General features: G+C 45.9%; 1 protein-coding gene across 1 annotated transcript; it reads left to right on the forward strand.

The window, feature by feature from the left end:
- The first annotated feature begins 7,746 nt into the window (after window positions 1-7,746).
- LOC103270605 (tetratricopeptide repeat protein 39B-like) lies at window positions 7,747-9,468 on the forward strand. The gene has a single exon (XM_008068135.1). The coding sequence runs from the start codon at window positions 7,747-7,749 to the stop codon at window positions 9,466-9,468; it is 1,722 nt and encodes a 573-aa protein (XP_008066326.1).
- The last annotated feature ends 16,801 nt before the right edge of the window (window positions 9,469-26,269 follow it).

Raw genomic sequence — 26,269 nt, forward strand, 5'->3', positions numbered from 1 at the left:
GGACGACAGAGTGAGACTCCAACTCAAAAAAAAAAAAAAAAGAAGTGTGAAACTAGGACATCATTGAGCCCTAAACTAATCAATTGTGTTGTTTCCTCTCTAAAAAAAAAACCTGAATGGAGGGGCTTGGTTTCTTAGCTAGAGGACTAGACTACTTTAGACTTCAGAGTTTAATAGTTTAGGCCGGGTATAACACTTTGGGAGGACAAGGCCAGAGGATTGCTTGAGTCCAGGAGTTTGAGACCAGCCTGGGAAACATAGGAAGACTCTGTCCCTACAAAATTTTAAAGATAAGAGAGTTTAACAGTTTGTTGAGTGCTATTTTAGAAGGAGTAACTCTTGTAACTAGGACTATTCCAGTCATTTAAAAAGTATACTTAGATGGGCATCGTGGCTCACACCTGTAATCCTAGCACTTTGGGAGGCGGAGGCAAGAGAATTGTCTAGCCCAGGTGTTTGAGACCAACCTGGGCAACTTGGTGAGACCTTGTCTCTACAATAAATTAAAAAAATTAAAAACTAGCCAGGCCCGGTGGCACGCACCTTTGCTTCCAGCTACTTGGAAGGCTGAGGGAAAAGGATCATTGAGCCCAGCAGGTCAAGGCTATGGTGGCCGTGAACTGCCACTGCACTCCAGCCTGGGCAACACAGTGAGACTCCAACTCAAAAAAAAAATAGGATAATTATTTGGGCTTTTCTTTTCTTTTTTGGGGGGGGGTATTGGAGTCTCATTCTGTCACCCAGGCTGGAGTGTAGTAGCACACTGACAGCCACCGCAACCTCAACCTACTGGGCTCAGGCGATCCTTCCACCTCAGCCTTCCAAGTAGCTGAAACTACAGACACATACCACCATGCCCTGCTAATTTTTTGATTTATTGTAGTGATGAGGTCTCACCAAGTTGCCCAGGCTGGTCTCGAACCTGTGGCTTCAAGCAATCCTCTCATCTCAGCCTTCCAAATTGCTGGGATTTTAGGTGTGAGGCACCACGCCCGGCTATTTGGGCCTTTCAAGTGAAATCCCTCAAGACCATTTTGCACAAGAATTTAGTATGCATAGAATTGCTTGGGGTGCTATTGATAGTACAGACTTCAAAGCCTCTACTTCAAAGATGCTGATTCCTTAGGCATGGGATTTAGTTATTTGTTTTTATTTTATTTTATTTTTTTAGAAACAGCATATCACTGTGTTGCCCAGGCTAGAGTGCAAGTGATATGATCACAGCTCACTGCAGCCTCAAGCTCCTGGGCTCAAGCTGTCCTTCCACCTCAGCCTTCAAGTAGCTGAGATTACAGGCACATACCACCATGTCTGGCTACTTATTTTACTTTTTTGTAGAGACAGGTTCTTGCTATTTTACCCAGGCTAATCTCAAACTCCTGGCCTCAAGGAATCCTCCTACCTCAGTCTTCCAAAGAGGTAGGATTACAGGCATGAGCTACTGCACCCAGCCTTAGAACCTACTTTGTTTTTTGTTGTTGTTGTTGTTTGTTTGTTTGTTTTTCTGAGTTGGAGTCTCACTCGGCTGCCCAGACTGGAGTGCAGTGGCCGCTCCCGGCCACCGCAGCCTCACCTGCTGGGCTCCGGCGATCCTTCTGCCTCAGCCTTCCGAGTAGCCGGAATTACAGGCACGCGCTACCACGCCCGGCTGATTTTTTGATTTATTGTAGAGATGAGGTCTCGCTGCCCAGGCGGGTCTCGAACCCGCGGGCTCAGGCAATCCACTCACCTCAGCCTCCCAAAGGCGCGGGATTACAGGCTGAGCCACCGAGCCCGGCTAATTCCTTTTCTTAGGAGACATGGTGTAGTATAATGATTAAGAGCATAAGCTCATAAAATTTGAGAGTTGGGTTTGAAGCTTGGCTCTACTACTTAGTAGCTGTCTTACCCTTGACCAAGTTATTTAATCTCCTGCTACTTTAGCTTTCTCATCTGCAAAATGGGGTTTCATGATAGTACCCATCTCAGAGAGTTGTTATTAGGATCAAATGAGCTAAATCAAGTAAATAATATTGCATAGTATCTAACACATACTGGGTGTTCAATAAATGTTAGCTGGTAGTAGTAGTAGTTTTTTGTTTTTTGTTTTTTGAGTTGAAGTCTCACTCTGTCTCCCAGACTAGAGTGCAGTGGCCGCTCCCGGCCACCACAGCCTCGACCTGCTGGGCTCCGGCGATCCTTCCGCCTCAGCCTTCCAAGTAGCTGGAACTACAGGCACGTGCTACCTCGCCCGGCTAATTTTTGATTTATTGTAGAGATGAGGGCTCGCCCAGGCGGGTCTTGTACCTGGGAGCTCAGGCAGTCCACTCACCTCAGCCTCCCAAGGTGCGGGATTACAGGCTGAGCCGCTGAGCCACCGAGCCCGGCTCAGAATTGAAATTTTGTCTCTGCCAAGTCAGGGACAAGACTCTGGAATATGGTGACCATCCTTGCTTGAGTGGCCAGCCAACTCCCCCCGTGACATCTTTGAGGTCAGGTGCAGTGGCTCACACCTAAAATTTCAGCACTTTGGGGGCCGAGGCAACTGGATTGCTTGAGCCCAGGAGTTCGAAACCAGTCTGGGCAATATAGTGAAATATAGTGAGACCCCATTGCTATTTAAAAAAAAAAAAAAAAAGGCTGGGCATGGTGGCTCAAATCTGTAATCCCAGCACTTTGGGAACCTGAGGTGAGAGGATTGTCTGAGTCCAGGTGTTTGAGGCCAGCTTGGGCAACCTGGTGAGACCTCGTCTCTACAACAAATCAAAAAATTAGCCAGGCATGATGGCGCATGCCTGTGGTTCCAGCTACTTGGAAGGCGGAGGTGGAAGGATCGCCAGAGCCTAGCAGGTCGAGGCTGCGGTGGCCGTGAGGGTGCCACTGCACTCTAGCCTGGGTGACAGAGTGAGACTCCTACTCAAAATAAATAAATAAATTTATAAATAAATAAATACGCACTAATCGCGGGCAGAAGGACACCTGTTCTGTGCTCGTGGAAGGGGTTTGCTCAGGTCTGCTTCTTCCGCCTGTGTTCTGTACATCCCCTTTGGCCTCCTGTTTATTGACTCGTTCCTTTCTGGGTCTCCAACCTCTCCTTGCCTTCCTTACTTAAGCCCCCAATGGACTGATCTTCCTCCCCTAATCCATTTGTCTAACTAGATTGGTCTTTCCAAATAAAGAACACTTGGACAGGCAGATAAAGGTAGGAAGACATTTCAGACAGCGAGACCATTTTAGGTAAAAGTGTGTCTGCCTCTGTTGCCAAAAGCTTTGGGGCTCCTGCACAGAGCAGTCTGTCTGCACCCCAAACCATGTTTACACGACTCTGTGAGCACCTTCTGCATGCAGGCCGTGTGCGCTAGCGGAGGGTACAGGCTCCGATGTACCCATGATTCACTATCTCGGCCAGGCGCTGTGCTGACTGCGCTACATGCGTCACTAGCCCTGATGCCCTCAACCAGTCTCTGGTGGAGGCACCGTTAGTCCTGGTAACAAGTGAGGAGACAGAAGACCCAGGAAGGCCGAGACAGCGGCCAAGTCAGGATTCAGACCTAAGCAGTCCACTCAGTGACAGTTTGTGCTCTTACCATGTGATAAGTGTTGTTAGATGAGTGTGCTGGGGTGATGTGGAGGACAGGAAGATAGAATTGACACGGCTTGCTCACTGGGGACAGGATGTGGGAGGAGAGGAGAGGGAGCCTAGGGCGCAGGATGTTGCCAGCCATCTAGATAGGAAATACAGGAGTGGAAGATGAGATGGTTTAGAGGTCAGTGAAAGCATCCTTCTCCTTCCCCTAAGTTCAGAACCAGTGAGATAGAGATGCACGAGTCAAGTGGAAGGAGACCAGAATACGGCCTTTGATGGGGTTGACAGTGACTGTGGCTGCCATGTGAGTTCACTAATGCTTCCTTCCTTAATTAAACGGGTCTATCCACCTGGTCCCAGGCACAGTGGAGAGAAGAAAACAAACTCTTCCCGTTTTTTTGGAATGGAACTTTGGATAGGCTGACTCCAAAAGAAGGAATGCAAGCCAAGTGTGATGGTTCATGCCTGTAATCCCAGCACTTTGGGAGGCCAAGGTGGGAGGATTGCTTGAGGCCATGAGTTTGAGACCAACCTGGGCAACACAGCCAGACCCATCTCCACAATTTTTTTTTTTTTTAAAGAAAGCCAGATGGCTTAGAGCTACACTTTTCCAGTTTTTTCTGTCAACTCCCAGCCAGAAGTCAGCCCACCGGTAGGGAGTATTCCTTTCTCTAGCAGATAATTCCTGTTATGGGAACATTAAAGATAGGGACTAAGTATCCCCTCCCCCAAATCCCTGAAAATTTTTATTATTGACTATACAAGTATTAATCCTTGAAGTGGTAAAAAAAAAAAAAAAAAAAAAAAGAAAAAAGAAACCCAATGCTAAAAATATTAGAGGAAAAACTACAAATAAATTTTGTTACAGAAAATTTATTATGGTTATATTTTTATTCATTTATTTTTTGTAGAGATGAAGTCTTGCTATGTTGTCCAGGCTGGTCTTGGACGCCTAGACTCAAGCGATCCTCCCGCCTCAGCCTCCCAAAGTGCTGGGATTACAGGCGTGAGCCAACGTGCCTGGCTATTATGGTTATGTGCTCTTCGGGAGTAGAGAACCTAGCAATTATGGAGCAGAAAGTTGAGTTCATCACTTGTTTTCAGGAAATTCCTAGAAATACTTTGTGGACACCTGAATTCATTTAGCAGACATTTACAAATGCCTACTTTGTTCAAGGGAGTGTACTAGAACTGGGATTTAAAGCTGAATAAGATACAAATCATGCCTTGAAGCTCCCAGGATAGTGGCAAAACAGCCCTATAAACAATGACAGTGTGGTGAGAGAAGCCCTGGTAGAGATTCCTGCAGTGTGCTGTGGGAGGGTTATGCGGACACAGAGGGATGTTTTCAGAAAAAGCAAAATTGGCGCTGTCTTGAGCGGAGAATAGGGATTCTCCAGAGTACACTTTGAAAGCATTTTGGTTTAGGTCAGAGGAAAGGCAACTTTGTCCTTGGGTTAATCCTGCTGTGACCTGGGTTTCCCTGGATAACCTTGATCTAGCCACTACTGTTGCCACCCCAGGGATAATTTCCCTCCTAATGGGCTACAGGACTTTTCCAGTCAGGATTGAGTCTTTCAGATAAATGTATAATTGACTTAGTTTTTAGAGTTATTAGCTTATTACCATTGCTAATGAGCGGAAACATAACTGAACCTTTTGGTGTGAAACAAGTTTTTCCCTACAATGACACTCTCAGGCTGTCCTCTCTGTCATTTTCTCCTCGTATATAATGTTTTCCCTCTTTGTTTTCTCTGTCCCTATGTGTAAAAATCTGCATCTCCTTCTACATTTGTCTCTTTTTCTTTTCCTTTATGCTTTGCTCTCCCTCCCCCTCCTGTCTTTTAACTTATCAAAATACAAAATTTAGGTTTTAAAGTATACCTGCAATTATTTTGAAGCATTGTAATAATTACTGTTAAAGTGTCATGTTTGCTGCTTCTACTTTTAAAAATAGATTACTTGGACTTATTATGCTATGAATAAATTAAATGGCTTGCTATTTGTTTTTTGTTTTTTTTTTTTGAGTTGGAGTCTCATTCTGTCACTCAGACTGGAGTGCAGTGGCCGCTCCCAGCCACCGCAGCCTCGACCTGCTGGGGCTCCAGCGATCCTTCCGCCTCAGCCTTCCAAGTAGCTGGAACTACAGGTGTGCGCCCGGCTAATTTTTTATTTATTGTAGAGATGAGGTCTCACCAAGTTGCCCAAGCAGGTCTCGAACCCCGCAGGCTGAGGCAATCCACTCATCTCAGCCTCCCAAGGCGCGGGATTACAGGCTGAGTCACCGAGCCCAGCTGTCTGGCTATTTGTAATTGGTCTTTCATTGTGCCCACTCTTACCCCACCTTCCAGGTGTTAAATGACCCCCAGTAGAAAAAAGATTTCCTTCCAAGATGTGTAGTAATGCTGGGTACCAAATGTTACATCTGAATTCCTTTTTTCCAACGGCAGCAATGCAAGGAAATTTTTCTAGTTTTACACAGCTCTTTCCATGTCCAAAGTCCTGTACAACTGGCTATAATATTTTATTTCATTAATTATTAGTTTTATTTATTTATTTTTATAGAGACAGTCTCACTATGTTGCCCAGACTAGTCTCGAACTCTTGGCCTCCCAAAGTGCTGGGATTACAGGCATGGGGCACCTCGTCTAGCCAAGAATTAGTTTTCGACCAAAATATATGCAGGCGCAGTGATGGTACTAAGAATAGCATGGTCTGCATTTTTTATCCCCATCACTTTTATTCTTTGCTCTGGACAAGTCACCCCTCCTTAGTCTCAGCTAGAGAACTGTATAAATATGTTCCCCTTTCCAACCAGATTTCTGCTCCCTCATGGCATTCCAACAGAGACATCTTACAGCTATCACAGTACAGCTCTACAGCACACATTCAAAAAAGTGTGACCTAGCTGGGTGTGGTGGCTCATGCCTATAATCCCAGCACTTTGGGAGGCTGAAGTGAGAGGATTGCCTGAGCCTACGGGTTTGAGACCAGCCTGGGCAACTTGATGAGACCTCGTCTCTACAATAAATTAAAAAATTAACTGGGCGTGGTGGTGCGTACCTGTAGTTCCAGATACTTGGAAGGCTGAAGTGGAAGGATTGCTTGAGTCCAGTAGGTCGACCCTGGGGTGTCCATGAGTGTGCCACTACACTCCAGCTTGGACAACATAGCAACAGAGTGAGACTCCAACTCAAAAAAAAAAAAAGAAAGAAAGAAAAAAACAAAAAAGCGTGATCTTAGGAAATTTATATTGGAGGGATGGTTACAAAAGAACTGTTTACAAAGGATTTATTTTGCAGTGTTTTTATTATTTACTTATTTATTCATTTTTTTTAGTAGGAGTCTCTGTTGCCCAGGCTGGAGTGCAGTGACACGATCATGGCCACTACAACCTTGGCCCGCTGGGCTTAGGCAATCCTTCTGCCTCAGCCTTCCAAGAGACTGGAACTACAGGTGTACATCACCATGCCCAGCTAGTTTTTTTGATTTATTGTAGAGACGAGGTTTTGTTAAGTTGCCTAGGCTGGTCTCAAACTCCTGGACTGCGCTGGGATTACAGGCATGAGCCACTGTACCCAACTTTTTTTTTTTTGAGTAACAGTCTCACTCTGTTGCCCAGGCTGAAGTGCAGTGGCATGATCAAGGCTCACTGCAGCCTTGACTTCCAAGGCTGAGGTGATCCTCCTGCCTCAGCCTACCAAGTTGCTAGGATTACAGGCACATGCCACCATGTTCAGCTAATTTTTTTATTATTATTTTTTTTAGTTTTTGTAGAGACAAGTTCTCAGTATGTTGTCCAGGCTGATCTTGAACTCCTGTTCAAGCAATCCTCCCACCTCGGTCTCCCAAAGTGCTGGGATTACAGATGTGAGCCACTGTGCGATGTTTTTTTTAAAAAACATGTTTTCTGTAGTTCATTCCAAATGATTTGAACTTTTCAGAAATGCATCTTGAGGGTAAATAAAATTATCTTTTTTCCCCCTTTGTCTGACATAGATGACAAAGTCCTAAGGCTGCATCTCACAGCTAGCCATTTGCCTGCCTATGTTTGAGCAGAAACACCTCAGACTGAGCCCTGTGTGAATGAAGTGACCCTGGTCAGGAGATCAGGAGCGACCCTCACAGCATCCACATCACTCCTCTTTGGACAGTTCCCAGCTCCAAGTGGGGAAACAAATATGCCACTTGGTCTAGGCAAAGAAGACAGTGATCAGGAGGACAAGTTTGAAGACGCTCACGAAACCATCCCTGTGGCAACAACAATGAATCTAGTCACTTCCTTGGAAGAATGCACAACTGCATTGTATTTATTTCTAAACAACAGATTCTCCGATGCAATAAATCTCCTTCATCCATGGTCTAAAACCAGTATATACCATGCGCTCATATATGGTATCCTTATGGTTGTCAAGGCCATCCTGACTTTTGATCCACAGGATAAACAGATTGGAATGGCCATTGTAAAGGAAGCTTTGAAAACCTGTAACAGTTTCCGGAGAAAACCTAGAGTAATACCATTATCTCATCTAGTGAGCAAAGAAGGAATAAAGGCTATTAGCGAAGAGGAATTGCATGCGGAAGTCTGTTATGCTGAGTGTCTGATCTTGAAGTCCTTCATAACATTTATACAGGATGAAAGCATGCTTGGCTTTCTTAAAGGCGGGATCAGTATTGGGGCAAGTTACCAAATATACAAAGACTGTCAACAAGTGTTAACGCAGATACCTAACGACCAAAGCAAAGCCCACAGACACCTGGTTGGAGGTATACAATTTGGACTTGGAGCATTCAACTTGATGCTTTCTCTTGTGCCACCAAAGACACTTAGACTACTCAACGTGGTTGGATACTCTGGTGACAGAGAGGTAGGCTTGGCTTTGCTTCATGAGAGTACATCTGAAATGCATATCAATAATTTCTTAAGCGTTTTCACTCTCCTCTTTTATCACAATTATATCAGCATATCTTATGGTGTTGAAATGGGTAACAATTCTGCTGGTGAGCATCTCCTCCTAATCTACCTCCAGAAATTTCCAAACTGTGTCATACTTAAATTTTTCCATGCACGTTCTAGTATGCTAAAGGGAAAGTTTGAAAATGCAGAGGCGAAACTACATGAGTGCATTTTTACTCAGAATGAATGGAATCAGTTTCACTACCTCTGTTACTGGGAACTCATGTGGTGCCGTATTTTCCTGCAGGATTGGAAGCAGGCTTACCACTATGCCCATCGCCTATCTCAACACAGCAGGTGGTCCAAGGCCACGTTTGTGTACAGTAAAGCTATCCTGCTGCCCTTGCTTCCTGCTGATTTCGTGAAATCAGTAGATGAGGATATGAACTCTCTCTTCCTGCAAGTGGATGGCCTGAGAGCCAGATTTCTAGGCAATTCTGTGCCCATAGAAAAATTTATTGCTGTGAAGGGTCAGCGCTACGGTACGACTGTAGGCTGGTTTACAGCCCAGCCCCTTCTGGAATTCATTTATGCCTGGAGTGGTTTCCAAGTCATGAGCCAAAAAACGGAGCTTATTTCAAGCTGGTTATCAATAATTGACAAAGGAGAAGACCTCTTACAAGAAAATCCAAATAATGAGTATGCCACAGATGACATGAGTTTGTTAAATTTGCTGAAAGGTGTGTGCCTGAAACACCTAGGCAAATATTCAAAGGCTGAGCATTACTTTAATCATGTCATTCAGAAGGAGAAATTGTTAAAATATGACCACTACTTGGTGCCATACAGTTACTATGAACTGGGAATTCTACACTATCTGAGAGGAGATTATGCCAGTGCAACAAAAAACCTACACAACATAAAAAACCACAGAGACTATTTAATGGAAACCCGGTTACAGTTTAGGGCTCACGTAGCCCTTGAACAAATAGCTAAAAAAAACTGATCTGCACACACAGTGTGGTTTTGTTTAGTATGAGTGAAATAGCTACAATCAATGAGGTAATTAACAGGTAGAAAAATCATTTCTTTGTGGAAAAAAATCCAAGAGGCGGCTGCCAAGAATCTGGCCAGTAACAAGTAAGAAAGAAATTGGCCATGACCGTCACCTCTTTCTCAGGCCTGTGAGATGGAATGTCTTAGGTTGGCAGAGGGAGTGAAGCACATTCTTGAAAAAGAAAAGGCAAACAGTGTGCATTATAAAACACACTCTCTCCCCATGCTGTGACGTCATCAGTTACGTTAGAGAACATTTTCAAAGTTCAACAAGTATTTTCAAACATCTCACTCGATAATGTACGACTTGCAAATAAAATCGGAAAGTAGCTCATCAGGGATCCTAGTGCCCTATAAATGTTTTCATTTAACTGTTCAAAAAAAGACTCCAGTGTCTTGCTGACATTTTACAGCAGTGATGCACTGAATAGTATAAACTTTGAATGGTTTTCCTTTATATACATTTTTATTGTCGTTTTATACCAGAGAGGATTGTGTCCTTCCTGTGTAATCAGTAGTATTTTTTTACCCTCTTTCAGTTCGAAGTTCAAATTTACCACAGGACAGAGAAGAAAGCCCTCTCCCCTTTCCATACCCACACACAGACTCTTGGAAGACAGTTGGAGGTCAAGAGGATGGGTGCACTGACTGGGAGGGACATGCTTAGCTGCTAAGCAACCCTCTCTCCAGGTGCCCTCCCTAGGGGGTCGTTCCTGTTAAGACCAGCTCTTCAAGGTACTAAACCACTGGCCTCTCTCCATGGTGAGGGGCGGATCTCATAGTCAGTGGCAGCTGTGGAGATGGGCTTGGCATCGTATTACCTGTCTCAAGGATAAAGCCAGGCCCTAACTTCCAGACTGTTAAGTCTAGCTGAGTGTGTCCCCCGTGCAGTCACTGTTTGAAACAGAAGTTGCTGGGAAAGTTTGGCTTGCTACAAACATAAGCGAAGCATTCCCTTCATTCTCCAGATGTCCAAACAGCCAGGTGGACCAAAACAAGGAGTTGCTATCTTGGTTTTAGCTGTTTTGGCTTGATTTAAAGGCATTTCCTCATAAACTGAACATGGGCTTTCCAGTGAACAGTTGTCCTTGAGTTATCCCTCATTAGTTAGTTAGTGTGGTCCTAGTGGTTAAGAGGACAGGTTCTGGCCTGGCTAACCAGACTTGTGCCACCAACTAGCTGTGTGGCCATGGGCCTCTGTGCCTGTTTCCTCAGCTATATAATAGGAATAAGAATAATATCCATCTTATGGTTTTGCCGTATTACAAATGAGCTGATAAACATTTATTATTATTACTGCTAATACCACTAATGTATTGTTCTTCATTCTCATTGGAGAGAATTTTTTTTTTTTGAGTCGGGTCTCAAAAAAACTGTCGCCCAGGCTGGAGTGCAGTGCCACTATCACAGCTCACCACAGTCTCCACCTTCTGGGCTCTGGTGATCCTTCCACCTTAGCTTCCTGAGTAGCTGGGACTACAGGCATGTGCCACCACAGTTAATTTTTTAAATTTTTGTAGAGACAGGGTCTCGCAATGTTGCCTAGGCTCGTCTTGAACTCCTGGGCTCAAGCAGTTCTTCCGCCTCGGCCTCCCAAAGTGTTGATATTATAGGTGTGAGTCACCGTGTCCTTTGTAACCTGCTTTGCCAATGTAAGATGTGGCCTGTTAATTTGCTTTTTTGTTCTCACTTTATGTTGGTCACTTATGAAATAAGTAACTCTCTGCCTAAATTGTGGTTTTGAGTTTTGTAAAAACAAGAATTTATTTGTCCCAAACAAAAGAGTTCTGAAGGTAGTGGCTCAGGCCTGGCAAGGTTCCTCTCATCTTTCTTCTGTCCTTTTTTTTAATTTTTATTTTTGAGTTGGAGTCTCACTCTGTCACCCAGATTGGAGTGCAGTGGCCACTCCTAGCCACCACAGCCTTGACCTGCTGGGCTCCAGCGATCCTTCCACTTCAGCCTTCCAAGTAGCTGGTACTACAGGCGTGCGCTACCACACCCGGCTAATTGTTTTTGATTTATTGTAGAGATGAGGTCTCACCAAGTTGCCCAGGTGGGTCTGAACCCGCAGGCTCAGGCAATTCACTCACCTCAGCCTCCCAAAGCGTGGGATATCAGGCTGAGCCACCAAGCCCAACCTTTTCTGTCCTGCTTCCCATCCAGGCCTCCCTCTCCAGGCCCAAAGTCCAGGCCAGGAAGGCTGGAGGAGGAACACTAAAGGAACAAGAAGCACGTTCCTGAGAGGCTTGACCTTTTTATTTCAGAAGGGACAGTCTTCCTAGAGACTTTGTGTCTGTCTCCACAGCTAGACATTGTCCCAGGGCCACTCCCACCCGCCAGGGAAACTGAAGTTTTTGCTTTCAAGCCCACGTCACGAGGGGGTTGTGGCAGCGGTTGTCAGGTGGACCAACCTACAACCAGCAGCTGCCAAAACACGCCTGTAGATAGCAATGAGCAGCAGGCGGTAGCAAGGCCCAGGGTAGAGGGGACAAGGCAGCGCAGCCAGATGACTGGGCGCATGGAGGTTTCTGGAGGGCGGTGCCAGGAAGCCCCTTCCCTGTATTGCGCCCCCCATGCATGTGTTCGGCTGTAGCCTTCGTGATAGCCTTGAAATAAACCGGCAAGAATTGGGTCAGGCAGCGGCGATTCATGCAGGTGCACTGAGCTCGCAAAAGTCCCCAGGATAGCCCAACACAGCCGACATGGGGGCAGGTGGCACGGGCTGCCACTGCACCTTTCTCAAGCCCTGAAGCAAAGATGTCCTAATGAATTTCCTAATACAATTAATTGTATTATTGTCAATCCCTGCCTCGATAGGGCCACAGGTTCAAGAAGAAGAGCTGATGGATGGGATTCAGGGCACGATCCCCACCTTCCAGGGACTGAAATCCAGTGACTGGGATCGCATAGGCTTCGGGCTTTCCTTTGTGGGAGGGTGAGCACGTGTTGAATGCTCTGGTGATGGGGGCAAGTGGAGAAATGGGCAGTTTGCATCCAGAGATTCATCAACTTTGTGGCCAACCAAGGTTTTGGAGTGTCACAGACCAAAGCCTTCAAGACTCTGGTCTCCAGGCTTGCAATGGGCCCACTGCAGCTTCTATTGCAGAAAGCTTCCAGGGGAGTTATCGATAGGGCTGAAGTTAAGCTGAAGAGTTTGGTTTCCTTTCTTTCACTGGCTTAAAAGATGGAAACTTAGAAGCCTGCAGCTAGTGCCTTTCCATCAAATCAGAGTGTGTACATTGAGGCAGAAGTCGCTTATCTATTTATTTATTTAATTTTTTTTTTTTGAGTTGGAGTTTCACTCTGTCGCCCAGGCTGGAGTGCAGTGGTCGCTCCTGGCCACTGCAGCCTTGACCTGCTGGGCTCCGGCGATCCTTCCGCCTCAGCCTTCCGAGTAGCTGGAACTACAGGCGCGCGCTACCACATTCGGCTAATTTTTTTGATTTATTGTAAAGATGAGGTCTCACCAAGTTGCCCAGGTGGGTCTCAAACCCGCGGGCTCAGGCAATCCACTCACCTCAGCCTCTCATATTTATTTATTTTTGAGTCACAGTCTCACTCTGTTGCCCAGGCTGGAGTGGCATGCTCAAGGCCTCATGGCCACCTCAGCCTCGACCTGCTGGGTTCAGGTGATCCTTCTGCTTCAGCCTTTCCAGTAGCTGGAACTACAGGCATGCACCACCATGCCCAGCTAATTTTTTTGACTTATTGTAGAGATGAAGCCTGCCATATTGCCCAGGCTGGTCTTGAACCTATGGGCTCAGGCAATCTTCTCGCCTCCGCTTCCCAAAGTACTAGGATTGCAGGTGTGAGCCACGGCACCCAGCTGGAAGCCACTTTATTTATTTATTTATTTATTTATTATAGAGATGTGGGGTACAATTCAGGGTTAGGTATATAAACATTGATCATGCAGGTACCCTTGTTGATGAAGTATGTCCCTCTCTCCCCTAGCAGTTTCCCTCAACTGCCAATCCCACCCTGGAAGCCACTTTAAATAGCGAACTCTTCTCAGGGACTTTTTAGATCAAGTTGAACTAAGTTCTTTCCTAGCAAATGAACTCTCACATCAATCAACAGGAATTTAAGTATCTACTGTCAATTTCATTTTGTGAAGGGCAGACACATTCATTTCACCACATTTGTGGAGAAATTTCTGTTCATATGGATGAAGTGGAATCAGGAGGATTCCATCTGCCTTTGGGAGCTTCCCTCATCTTGATTTCTGGTTCTTAATGCTATCTTAAGGTTTTCTAACGTTAAACCATTATAATATGCTTTCATCTGATTTATTTTATTTATTTTTGAGTTGGAGTCTCACTCTGTTGCCCAGGCTGGAGTGCAGTGGCACGCTTACGGCCACCAGTCTCGATGTACTGGGCTCAGAGGATACATCCGCCTCAGCCTTCCAAGTAGCTGGAACTACAGGCTTGCGCCACTATGCCTGGCTAATATTTTGATTTATTGTAGAGATAAGGTCTCACCAAGTTACCCAGGTTGGTCTCGAACCTGTGAGCTCAAGCAATCCTCTCACCTCAGCCTCCCAAAGTGCTGGGATTATAGGCGTGAGTTACCATGCCCGGTTATTATACTTTCATTTGGAATCTAGGAAAACTCTGAGCTACGATATTTAGGCAGGTATTTTGTTTTTAATTTTTAATTTTAAAGATGTGGAGTACAATTCAGGGCTAGGTATACATTCATTATGCAGATACCTTTGTTGATGAGGTGTGCCCCACTCCCCTGGCCGTTTCCCACTACTGCCAATCCCTTTCTTTCTTTTTTTTTGAGTTGGAGTCTCACTCTGTCGCCCAGACTGGAATGCAGTGGCCACTCCTGGCCACCGCAGCCTCAACCTGCTGGGTTCCGGCGATCCTTCCACCTCAGCCTTCCGAGTAGCCAGAATTACAGGCATGCGCTACCACGCCCAGCTGATTTTTTGATTTATTGTAGAGATGAGGTCTCGCTGCCCAGGTGGGTCTCGAACCCGCGGGCTCACGCAATCCACTCACCTCAGCCTCCTAAAGGCGCGGGATTACAGGCTGAGCCACCGAGCCCCGGCCCAATCCCTTTCTTATAGTATTATGATAATTATTCAAGGCCTGCTTGTGAGTGATGGGCAGGTACTTTAATACCAAACTGCGACACGACCCAACTATATACAACTACAGCCAGAATTCTAGAACAGGCACTTTCAGACTCATTGCCATGTCAGTTTGCTCCCCAAACACAGGAACTTGCTTCAGTTCCTGTAACTGAAAGGGCCCTTTGGGATGGCTTTCTCATAACAAAGGAAAGGCCTTTTCCAAAGATGAATTTAACTCTCCACTTCCTACAGTTCAGAGAACTTTTCAAAGCTCAAGGTGTCAAAGAACCACAGGCTCTTGCTCTGGGCACCACAGACTTCCCCAGCCTCTACTGAGACAGCCTCCATCACAGCACCCTGATTTACGGACTCAAAGGCCAACCTCCCTCCTGCAGTGAGCACAGGGGCTGCTGCTGTGTCCCTGCCACTTTCAAGCAGCTACTTTGACAGAAATTCGGGAGGACCTATGGAACTCCAGGCTTTCTCTACACCTCTTTTACTCTCTTCTTCCTCTGTAATGATATCACCAGTTGTTTACTCTCCCTAAAGAACCTTGGTGTATGTGTACTTTTTTTTTTTTTTGAGTCGGAGTCTCACTCTGTTGCCCAGATTGGAGTGCAGTGGCCGCTCCTGGCCACCGCAGCCTCGACCTGCTGGGCTCCGTCGATCCTTCTGCCTCAGCCTCCCAAGTAGCTGGAACTACAGGCGTGTGCTACCACGCCCGGCTAATTTTTTTTATTTATTGTAGAGATGAGGTCTCGCCAAGTTGCCCAGGCGGGTCTCGAACCCGCGGGCTCAGGCATTTCACTCATCTTGGCCTCCCAAGGCGTGGGATTACAGGCTGAGCCACCGAGCCCGGCCTATGTGTACTTCTAATATCAAAGTGAATGGATATCTCCTCTTAGCGATTTTGACCCGACTATCCAGTCTATTCACCTACGATTTGTTTTCATTTCGTCCCTAGTTTTGCTCATTGGCAGAGGAAAAGTATTTGAAATTCATGTGTTTTGCTTCTTAGTTTTAATCTCTTCAAATTAAGGATAAAACTTTTTGAAAATGCAAGAAAAGAAAAAAGGGGAGGGGGAAGGGCAAGGCAACAAGGAAATCAAGGCCGGATGTAGTGGCTCACACGCCTGTAATCCCAGCACTTTGGGAGGCCGAGGCAGGAGGACTGCTTGAGCCCAGGCTGGGCAACAAAGCGAGACCTTGTCTCTACAAAAAATAGAAAAACTAGCCAGGTGTGGTGGCACACACTTGTAGTCCCAGCTACCGGAGAGGAAGGCAGGAGGATCACCTGAGCCCAGGAGGTTGAGACTGCAGTGAGCTGTAATCACACCACTTCACTCCAGCCTGGGTGACAGAGTGAGACCCTGTCTCAAAAAAATAAAAATAAAAAAGGAATCACCTGGAGAAGACTGGATGAGGATCTAATAAGAAATCATGGAGCCGGGCGCAGTGGCTCACGTCTATAATCTCAGCACTTTGGGAGGCCACAGTGGAATGATCACTTGAGCCCAGGAGTTTGAGATCAGTCTGAGCAACATAGCAAGACCTCATCTCTACAAGAGAAAAAAAAAAAATAGCTGGGCGTGGTGGTAGACACCTATAGCCCCAGCTACTTGGGAGGCAGGATCCTCTGAGCCCAGGAGGTTGAGGCTACAGTGAGCTGTGATTGTGCCACTGTACTCCAGCCTGAGCAACAGAATGAAACTCCAACTAAAAAAAGAAGCTGAGTGTGGTGGCTCACGCCTGTAATCCCAGCACTTTGGGAGGTGACAGCAAGAGGACTGCCTCACCCCAGGCATTCAAGACCAGCCTGGGCAACTTGGCAAGACCTTGTCTCTACTATAAATCAAAAAATTAACCAGGTGTGGTGGCACACGCCTGTAATTCCAGCTACTTGGAAGGCAGAGGCAGAAGGATTACCTGAGCATAGCAGGTTGAAGCTGAAGTGGCTGTGAGATGCCACAGTACATCAGCATGAGTGACAGAGTGAGACTCCAACTCAAAAAAAAAAAAGTAAAAGAAAAGGGCTGAGCATGGTGGCTCACGCCTATAATCTCAGCACTTTGGGAGGCCGAGGTGAGAGGACTGCTTGAGCCCACAGGTTCAAGACCAGCCTGGGCAACTTGGCAAGACTTCATCTCAATATATCAAAAAAGTCAGCCAGATGTGATTGCGCATGCCCATAGTTCCAGCTACTTGGAAGGCTGAGGCGGAAAGATCGCCTGGGCACAGCGGATCGAGGCTACAGTGGCTGTGAGTGTGCCACTGCACTCCAGTCTGGGCGACAGAGTGAGACTCCAACTCAAAAAAAAAAAAAAAGTGGTAGAGAACCATTAGAAAGGAACGGAAGGCTGGGCTCAGTGGCTCAGCCTGTAATCCCAGCGCTTTGGGAGGCCGAGGTAAGTGGATTGCATGTACCCGCAGGTTCGAGACCCGCCTGGGCAACTTGGCGAGACTTCATCTCTACAATAAATCAGAAATTAGCCGGGCCTGGTAGCACATGCCTGTAGTTCTGGCTACTCGGAAGGCTGAGGCAGAAGGATCGCCGGAGCCCAGCAGGTCGAGGCTGCAGTGGACGGAAGTGGCCACTGCACTCCAGTCTGAGTGACAGAGTGAGACTTCAACTCAAAAAAAAAAAGAAAGGATCGGCAACACGTCCATCAAAGGCTATCAAGGAAAATTTTTTTATTCCTTAATATTTTATTTTCTTATTAATATTGTAAATGAAGTTGATTTCATTTTACAATTTTTTGTTGCTAGAATGTAGAAATACAATGGATTTTTTTGTGTTGCGCCTGTGTTCTGCGACCTTACCAGAGTCACTTATCTGTGACCTTTTAGCATGTCTCTTGGACAACAGACAGTTGTTTTGTGTTTTTATCTATTTGACAATCTCTTTTTTTTCTTTTTTTGAGTTGGAGTCTCACGCTTGTCACCATTGTTACTGATGAGTGATTTTTTTTGTCCCTCCCCTTTTCTCCCATTTTTGAGTCTCCAGTGTCCATTGTAGCATTCTTTATGTCTTTGCAGATGCTTAGTTTAGCTTAGCCCCTACTCACAAATGAGAACACAAGACATTTGGTTTTCTGTTCCCATGTTAGTTCCCTTAAAATGATGTTCTCCAATTGCATCCAAAAATGTTTAAAAAGTTAATATGGGTCCAGGCCCATAGCAGCCTGAAAGTGCTGGATCTGGTGGGAACTAGGAAGCTAAGCAGGGTTGGGCCCAGTTACTACTTGGATGGGAGACCACCTGGGAATATTGTATGGCCCTCACCTCTTACAAGCTTAAAAAAAAGGTTAACATGGTTCAGGTCACATTAAACCTAGCTGCACAGCCAGTTATGACCCATGGTCCCTACCTTGTATCTTTTGGCCCTTTCCTTTCTATTGACTAGAAAGTGCTCATGTTTCTGTCTGGAGCACCATCTCTCCTGATGAACAGAGTACGGTAAGTCCCCTACATAGGAAACTTCAAGTTGCAAACTTCCAAAAATGCAATTGAGTATTTGCATGCCCAATCACATAAGTTAGTTCATGTGTCTGGCATATATTGTCACGTGTGTAAATCCTCTACAAGTGGTTGTGCTTTTGTGTACTTTACTGTACAGTATTGTATGGATCAGCGGTCCCCAACCTTTTTGGCATCAGGGACCAGTTTCATGGAAGACGATTTTCCCACAGACCAGAGGCAGGTGTGAGGGATATTTCAGGATGATTCAAGTATGTTACATTTATTGTGTGGATCAGTGGCGTCATTAGATTCTCATAAGGAGCATGCAACTTATGCTCCCTCACACACGCAGTTCACAATAGGGTTTACGCTCCTATGAGAATCTAAAGCCACTGCTGATCTGACAGGAGGCAGAGCTCAGGTGGTAACGTGAGTGACGGGGAATGGCTGTAAATACAGATGACGCTTCACTCAATCACCTGCCACTCACTCCCTGCTGTGTGGCCCAGTTCCTAACAGGCCATGAACTAGTACTGGTCCACAGCCCCGGGGCTGGGGACCGCTGGTATAGAGTATAGTACTTTTATTTCAAGCCCAGGATGTCCAAATCAAGCATAAAAGCAACAGTGATGTACCTGGTACTGCTAAGATATGCAACGCAATAATGATATACCACACTTTTCAAGGTACTGTAAGATTAAAAATGGTTTATTTTGTGGTTTATTTATTTATTTTAAGTCAGAGTCTCACTTTGTTGCCCAGGCTGGAGTGTAGTGGCATGCTCATGGCCACCACAGCCTCGACCTGCTGGGCTCAGGCGATCCCTCCAAGTAGCTGGAACCACAGATGTGCACTACCACACCAGGCTTATTTTTTGATTTATTGTAGAGACAAGGTCTCACCAAGTTGCCCAGGTTGGTCTCGAACTCCTGGACTCAGGCAATCCTCTCATCTAGGTCTCCCAAAGTGCTGGGATTACAGGCTTGAGCCACTGCACCTGGCCTGTGTTTGTTTTTTATGTATTATTCATGTGAAAAGTTTTAGAAACTGATTACAGGACAGTACTATATAGTTGATTGTGTTAGTTGGGTACCTAAGCTAACTTTGTTGGACTTAGGAACACATTGGAGTTACGAACACACTCTCAGAACAGAATTCGTTCATATGTAGGGGACTTACTGTATAAGGAAAACCAGTGGAGTCCCAAGTGTGGTGAGCAGGAAATTAGGACACAGGGAGGCTGATGACTTTAGGAACATCTATTCCAGGCGGGGCTGAGACCCTCAGGAAAGCTCCTGTTTCCAAGTTCTAGGTCTCTGAGACTCCCTCCCACATTTCTTCTATGCCTTCTCTGTCGGCCCTGGGCTACTGAATGTCCAAGCAAGGTACATCATGCTTAAGTTTCCACTTACTATGGTACAATCTCATTTCAGTCTTGCTGCCTAGCTTAGCAGTTCAGCTGTTCCTAGTCTCTCTTTTTTTTTTTTGAGTTGGAGTCTCACTCTGTCGCCGACTGCAGTGCAGTGGCCACTCCCAGCCACTGCAGCCTCGACCTGCTGGGCTCTGGTGATCCTTCTGCCTCAGCCTTCTGAGTAGCCGGAATTACAGGCACGCGCTACCACGTTACTATTCTTTAATCGCCCAGATAATAGACAGCCTCCTTGTGCAAAGGAATCATAAATCTAATCGCATGCATTTAGTTTAATTTTTTTTTTTTTTAAGTTGGAGTCTCACTCTGTCGCCCAGACTGGAGTGCAGTGGCCGCTCCCAGCCACCGCAGCCTCGACCTGCCGGGCTCTGGCGATCCTTCCACCTCAGCCTTCTAAGTAGCCAGAATTACAGGCATGTGCTACCACTAGTTTAACTTTTCATGTCAGTTTATAAACGCTTCCTGTACCATGGCACAGATAAAGTGCTATTGAAGCACTTCTTATTCCACAAATAAATTTTCTCATCTACTTTAATAAATATAATAACTATTTGAAGAGCCCGAGAACCTGAAAAACAATGAAGAGGAAGGGAGGGGTTTATGAATGAAAAGACCAAACAGAATTTCTGTTAAATGCCTCAGGCCCTCAATGTTCTTAGCATACCCTTGCCCCAGTCCAAACAACCACCAAACTCTGTTGGTTCTTCCTTTGACATATCTGTCCAATCTATTCCTCTTTTTGCTCTTCACTTCTACTGCTATCAGCCTAGGCTAGAACTTTATTACTTCCTGTATGGCTACTACAATTGTCTTTAGGAACAGTAATTCAGTGGTGAACATCCAAGACAATTCCTGGGAAAAGTACAAATGGTTAATGTCACATTTTTTTCAAATAGAAATAAAGTCTATGTAAAACATGTATATTCTCAGCACTTCATTGTTTACTTCACTGAATGAGAGACGCAAATTTAAAAATGGCACTGATTTTTAGTCACAAAGATGTTATGGTCTGGGAATATTTGAGAAGCAATGACACAGAAGCAGTGTTTAAAACTCTCATACTTTTTTTTTAAATCCCATTTCTCCTTTTGGGAATGAAGAAAGTGTTTTCTTTCCTTCTTCCCTCCCTTCCTCCTCTCTCTCTCTTTCTCCCTCTCTCTCCTATTTTAGAGATAGGGTCTTGATCTGTTGCCCAGGCTAGAATGCAGTTATGGCTCACCGTAACCTCAGTCTCTTGGTCTCAAGTGATCCTCCTGCCTCAGCCTCTGCATAGCTGGGACTATAGGTGCAGTCACAACACTGGCTAAAGTACTTTCACCTACGAAAACAATCCTGTCTTCACTCCACTGCTCCAATTCTCCCTTTCTGAGGTTGTAAAACCTCCTGTCTGGACAGGGCTGGGCAGGGCAGGTAACAGTAACCAACTCTCTAAGACTGGATCTTCTCCTAGAGGTTGTTTTCTGGAATCTTTTTTCCTAATATTCTGTGTTCCTAATACTCTGTATTTGCATAGAGGGGGAATATTTTACATTTAGTTCATGGTGAATATGCACCATACTTCCCTGTTGTCCCCACATCCAATTTTTCTGCATCTCTTTTTTTTGCTTTGTGTGGAGTTGGGGGTCTCACTCTGTCACTCGGGCTGGAGGCAGTGGCATGATCATGGCTCATCACAGTCCTCATCTTCTGTGCTCAAGTGAGCCATCTGCCTCAGTCTCCCAAGTTGCTTGGACTATAGGCATGTGTCCCCATGCCTGGCTAATTTTTTGATTTTTTGGAGTGACCAGGTCTCACCATGTTTCCCATGCTGGTCTTGAACTCCTGGGCTCAAGCAATCCTCCCGCCTTGGCCTGTCAAAGTGCTGGGATTACAGGCATGAGCCACCATGCCCAGATAGGGGCTGTCTCTTTAAGAAGTTTTCTGGGTCATTGTCTTGCTAGACCCCAGTGTGGCCATTGCTCTTTGAGCTATGGCTGTCACCTGGCTTTGGTCCCCTCCCCCAACTTGGGGAGGTGAAACTTCTCTCTCTTCCCTTTCTCTCTCTGATTTACGTTTTGTTTTTTGAGTTGGAGTCTCACTCTGTCGCCCAGACTGGAGTGCAGTGGCCGCTCCCGGCCACTGCATCCTCAACCTGCTGGGCTCCGGCGATCCTTCCATCTCAGCCTTCCGAGAAGCTGGAATTACAGGCGTGTGCTACCACACCCGGCTAATTTTTTGATTTTATTGTAGAGATGAGGTCTCGTCTGCCCAGGCAGGTCTCGAACCCACGGGCTCAGGCAAATCACTCACCTCAGCCTCCCAAAGGCGTGGGATTACAGGCTGAGCCACTGAGCCCGGCTCTGATTTACTTTTAAATAAACTATATTTTTAATCTAAAAAAAAAAGAAGTTTTCCACCAGGCCTGGTGGCTCATGACTGTGATCCCAGTATTTTGGGAGGTGGAGGAGAGGGGATTGTGTATGTATGTGAGCCCACGGCCTCGAGACCAGCTTGGGCAACTTGGCAACACCTCATCTCTACAATAAATCAAAAAATTAGCTGGGTTGGTAGTGTACGCCTGTGGTTCCAGCTTCTTGATTGGCTGAGGTGGAAGAATCACCTGAGTCCAACAGGTCAAGGCTGCAGTGGCAGTGAGCATGCCACTGCAATTCCGTCTGGCAGACAGAATGAGACTCCGACTCAATTAAAAAAAAAAAAAGGAAGCTTTCCAGGCACTGGCTCCCCATCCCTTCCCATTCATATCACCTCCAGTAAGAATGTGGCCCACCTGTTTGCATGTTCCAGAGAGTTTTCCACTCCCCAAAGGCAAGAAGTATTTTTTAAATTAGTTTTTGAATCCTATTTCATGACAGAAAGCACAGCATGTATAAGGACCTCAACATATGCTTGATGAATATGCGTATAAACAAAGAACAGACACTTCTAGTGGGTACTACCTGTTGAATGAATGAAATCGTCAGAACATGTATAACATCTAGGGCCACAATGGCCTAGGTCTTCTTTATTTCTGAACATATATTGAAATGTACTATGTAAATTACCACCACCCCTCCTCATTTCTACCTTTTTTTTTTTCCTGGAGTCAAGTCTCACTCTGTCACCCAGGCTGGAGTGCAGTGACATGCTCACAACTACTGCAGCCTCGACCTGCTAGAGTCAGGCGATCCTTCTGCCACAGCCTCCGGAGTGACTGGAACTGTAGTGCACACCCACATGCCCTGTTAATTTTTTGATTTATTGTAGAGACGAGATCTCACCAAGTTGCCCAGGCTGGTCTTGAACGCCTGGACTCAGACAATCCTCTTGCTTCCGCCTCCCAAAGTGCTGAGATGACAGGCATGAGCCACCACAGCCAGCTCTACCTGCTTTTAATACTGAATTGAAATTTGTGAGAGTTTGGCTAGGGCAGGGCTGCTCTATTTTTACATCATGACAAAGAACAGTTAACAGTATAAGAAGATTGACAGCTCTGTTAAATTCTGATCTTCTTCAGGGCATTTAGGAGCTCCTTTAGAAAAAATATTTCTTGCTAAAATTAAATGGAATGCACTTGAAAATCTAAAATAAGTCATTTTGGACTTGGCAGAGGAAGGGGTTAAAGGTATGTGTGTGTGTGTGTGTGTGTGTTTGAATGGAAAAGAAAACTTTGGATGGAGATGGGCGAGGTAGAAAAGCAGAGAAAAGCTGGGCTCGGTGGCTCAGCCTATAATCCCAGCGCTTTGGGAGGCTGAGGTGAGTGGATTGCCTGAGCCCGCGCGTTTGAGACCCGCCTGGGCAACTTGGTGAGACCTCATCTCTACAACAAATAAAAAAATTAGCCGGGTGTGGTAGCGCGTGCCCGTAGTTCCAGCTACTCGGAAGGCTGAGGCAGAAGGACCGCCGGAGCCCAGCAGGTCGAGGCTGTGGTGGCCGGGAGCAGCCACTGCACTTCAGTCTGGGTGACGGAGTGAGACTCCAACTCAAAAAAAAAAAAAAGGAAAGCAGAGAATGTGAGATGAAGGACCCCAGCTGGAGTGAGGGAGGCACTGGAGACCAAGGGTAGGGGCTGACCTTGGAAAGGAGGGGGCTCCAATTGAACTCGGTGACCACCAGCTATGGAGAGAGCCTCTCTGAGAGCTTGTGTTAGGGAGTGGGCTGGGCCCCAGCCTGCTGCAAGTCTGTGATTCGCCTCAGCAGTTTCTGGGAATGAGCCTTCAATTTAGCTAAGAGGTGAAAGGGAGGGATAAGAGGAGAGGGAAACTGCCCCATCTCATCATAACTTAAGTTTACCTTGAACTAGCTTCTACTTGTAGAGTGATACACGTCTATCTATCACCTATCTCTCTATCTACCTACCTACCTACTGAACTATCAGCTACCAATCTATATCTATCAATCATCTATCTATCAATGTATCTATCATCTGGCTATCATTTATCTATTATCTTGTTTTTTTTTTCTTTTTGAGTCAGAGTCTCACTCTTGTGCCCAGGCTGGAGTGCAGTGGTACACTCATGGCCACCGCAGCCTCAACCTGCTGGGCTCAGATGATCCTTCTTCCTCAGTCTTTCAAGCAGCTGGTACTACAGGCACGCTGCCACCACTCCCAGCTAATTTTTTGATTTTTTGTAGAGATGAGGTCTTGCCAAGTTGCCCAGGTTGGCTTCAAACACATGGGCTCAGGCAATCCTCTCACCTTGGCCTCCCAAAGTGCTGAGATTATAGGTGTGAGCCGCCGCGCCTGGCCAATCTACCTATTATCTATCAATGTATCTATCATCTAGCTATCCATCATCTATCATCTACCTATCTATCATCTATTATCTATCAATGTATCTATCATCTATTTATCATCTATCTGTCTATCTATGTGAAACAAAGGCCAAAGTCTTTCATATTACAAGTACAGAATGAAGCTTAAAATGCAAATAAACAGTCATAAATCGGTTGTAGCTTTTTTAGACTGAATTTTTATGAGGCGAGATGTTTTCCTTCACACTATAATAATAATTGGTGTTTATATTAGCACTCTAGATGTATAGAGGGCTTTAATTGACAACATTTAATTTAATTCACTAAAGCCACATTAATATATTCAGCCAATCATTCGATGAACGAAATCTGTGGAAGAGGCATTTGCAATGATGACAATAAGAAACAACGTACTATGAGGATTCTACGGAACTCAAATCCTAAGCAGTATGGGAACAGCCGATGAATTTTGAGTGTTTCTTTTTTGTATGTTTGTTTTTGAGTCTGAGACTCACTCTCTTACCCAGGCCGGCGTGCAGTGGCATGGTCACAGCCACCGCAGCCTCAACCTGCTGGACTCAGGCGAGACTTCTGCCTTAGCCTTCCAAGTAGCTGGATCACAGGTGAGTGCCACCACACCTAGATAACTTTTTGATTTCTTGTAGAAACGAGGTCTTGCCAAATTGCCCGGGCTGGTCTTGACCTCTGGACTCAGGTAATCCTCTATCTCTGCCTCCCAAAGTGCTGAGATGAGAAACTTGAGCCACCGCACCCAGCTAATTTTGGATGTTTCTATACCTTCATTTGATAGTCTTTTTTTTTTTTTTTTTTGAGTCAGAGTCTCACTCGGTCACCCAGGCTGGAGTGCAGTGGCATGCTCAGGGCCACTGTAGCCTCCACCTGCTGGGCTCAGGTGATCCTTCCATCTCAGCCTTCCAAGTAGCTGGAACCACAGGCATGTGTCACCACGCCCAGCTAATTTTTAAAAAAAGTTTATTTATCGTAGAGATGAGGTTTCGCCATGTTCCTCAGGCTGGCCTCAAACCCCTGAGCTCAGGCAATTCTCTGGCCTCCGCCTCCCAAGGTACTGGAATTACAGTGACAGTCTTTTAATTCAGTTTTTATAAATCTCCCTTGAGTTTCACATTTGGAGGAACTCAGCGTTTGCCACTTTATACCGTTTTTCAGGATCATAATCCCAAAAAGGATTCTGGACCAACACAACAGAAGCCAATTACGTGACCCAGATACCTGTGGCGGAAAGAAATCTTGTGCGCGTTTTCCCTGGTGGGTTTCTGGGTTTCTCAGAGTGACCTGCTAGGTGGGCGTCAACCCATCCCGCGCCTCTCTGCATCTGCCCTAAGACTGTACTAAGTGCACATCCCAAAGAAGCAGGCAATTTAATTGCCCTATACAGGCCAAACAAACAAGAAATACGCTCACCCCACAGGGCATCTCACACTTTTAAAGCTTTAGGACTTACCCGGAGGGTTCGTGTGCTTTGATTCTACGACCAAAGTTGTATTTCCAGGTCTACTATCATTGAGGACCTCTTAAAAACAAACAAAAAAGCTGGGCGCGGCGGCCTATGCCAATAACCTCAGCACACCGGGAGGCTGAGGCTGGAGGATTGCTTGAGTCCGAGTATCGAGACCAGCTTAGGCAACACAGGGAGACCTGGCCTCTGCCAAAATTAAAAGTAAAATTAAAAAATTAGGTGGATGTGGTGGCGGGAGCCTGTAGTCCCAGCTACTTGGGAGACTGAGGAGGATCGCCTGAGCCCAGGAGGTGGAGGCTGCAGCGAGCTGAGATCGTGCCACCGCACTCCAGCCTGAGCGACACAGCGCGACCCCGACTCAAAATAATAAAATGTAAAATGCCGGGTGCAGTGGCTTGCGCCGGTAACCCCAGCATTTCGGATCGCCAAGACGGGAGGACCGCTTGAGGCCGGGGCTTCAAGACCAGCCTGGGCAAGAGCGGGCGACGTCCCTATCAATTAAAAAAGGCTATTTGAGACGTCCATCGTGGGATGGAGAGGGGGGCCCA

The sequence above is a fragment of the Carlito syrichta genome, unplaced genomic scaffold, assembly GCF_000164805.1.
Source record: "Carlito syrichta isolate Samal-C Ts95f unplaced genomic scaffold, Tarsius_syrichta-2.0.1 Scaffold309881, whole genome shotgun sequence".
Lineage (NCBI taxonomy): Eukaryota > Metazoa > Chordata > Mammalia > Primates > Tarsiidae > Carlito > Carlito syrichta.

Excerpts from the sequence above, each read along its gene's own strand:
- LOC103270605 (XM_008068135.1), top strand. The coding sequence starts at position 7,747 with ATGCCACTTGGTCTAGGCAAAGAAGACAGTGATCAGGAGGACAAGTTT.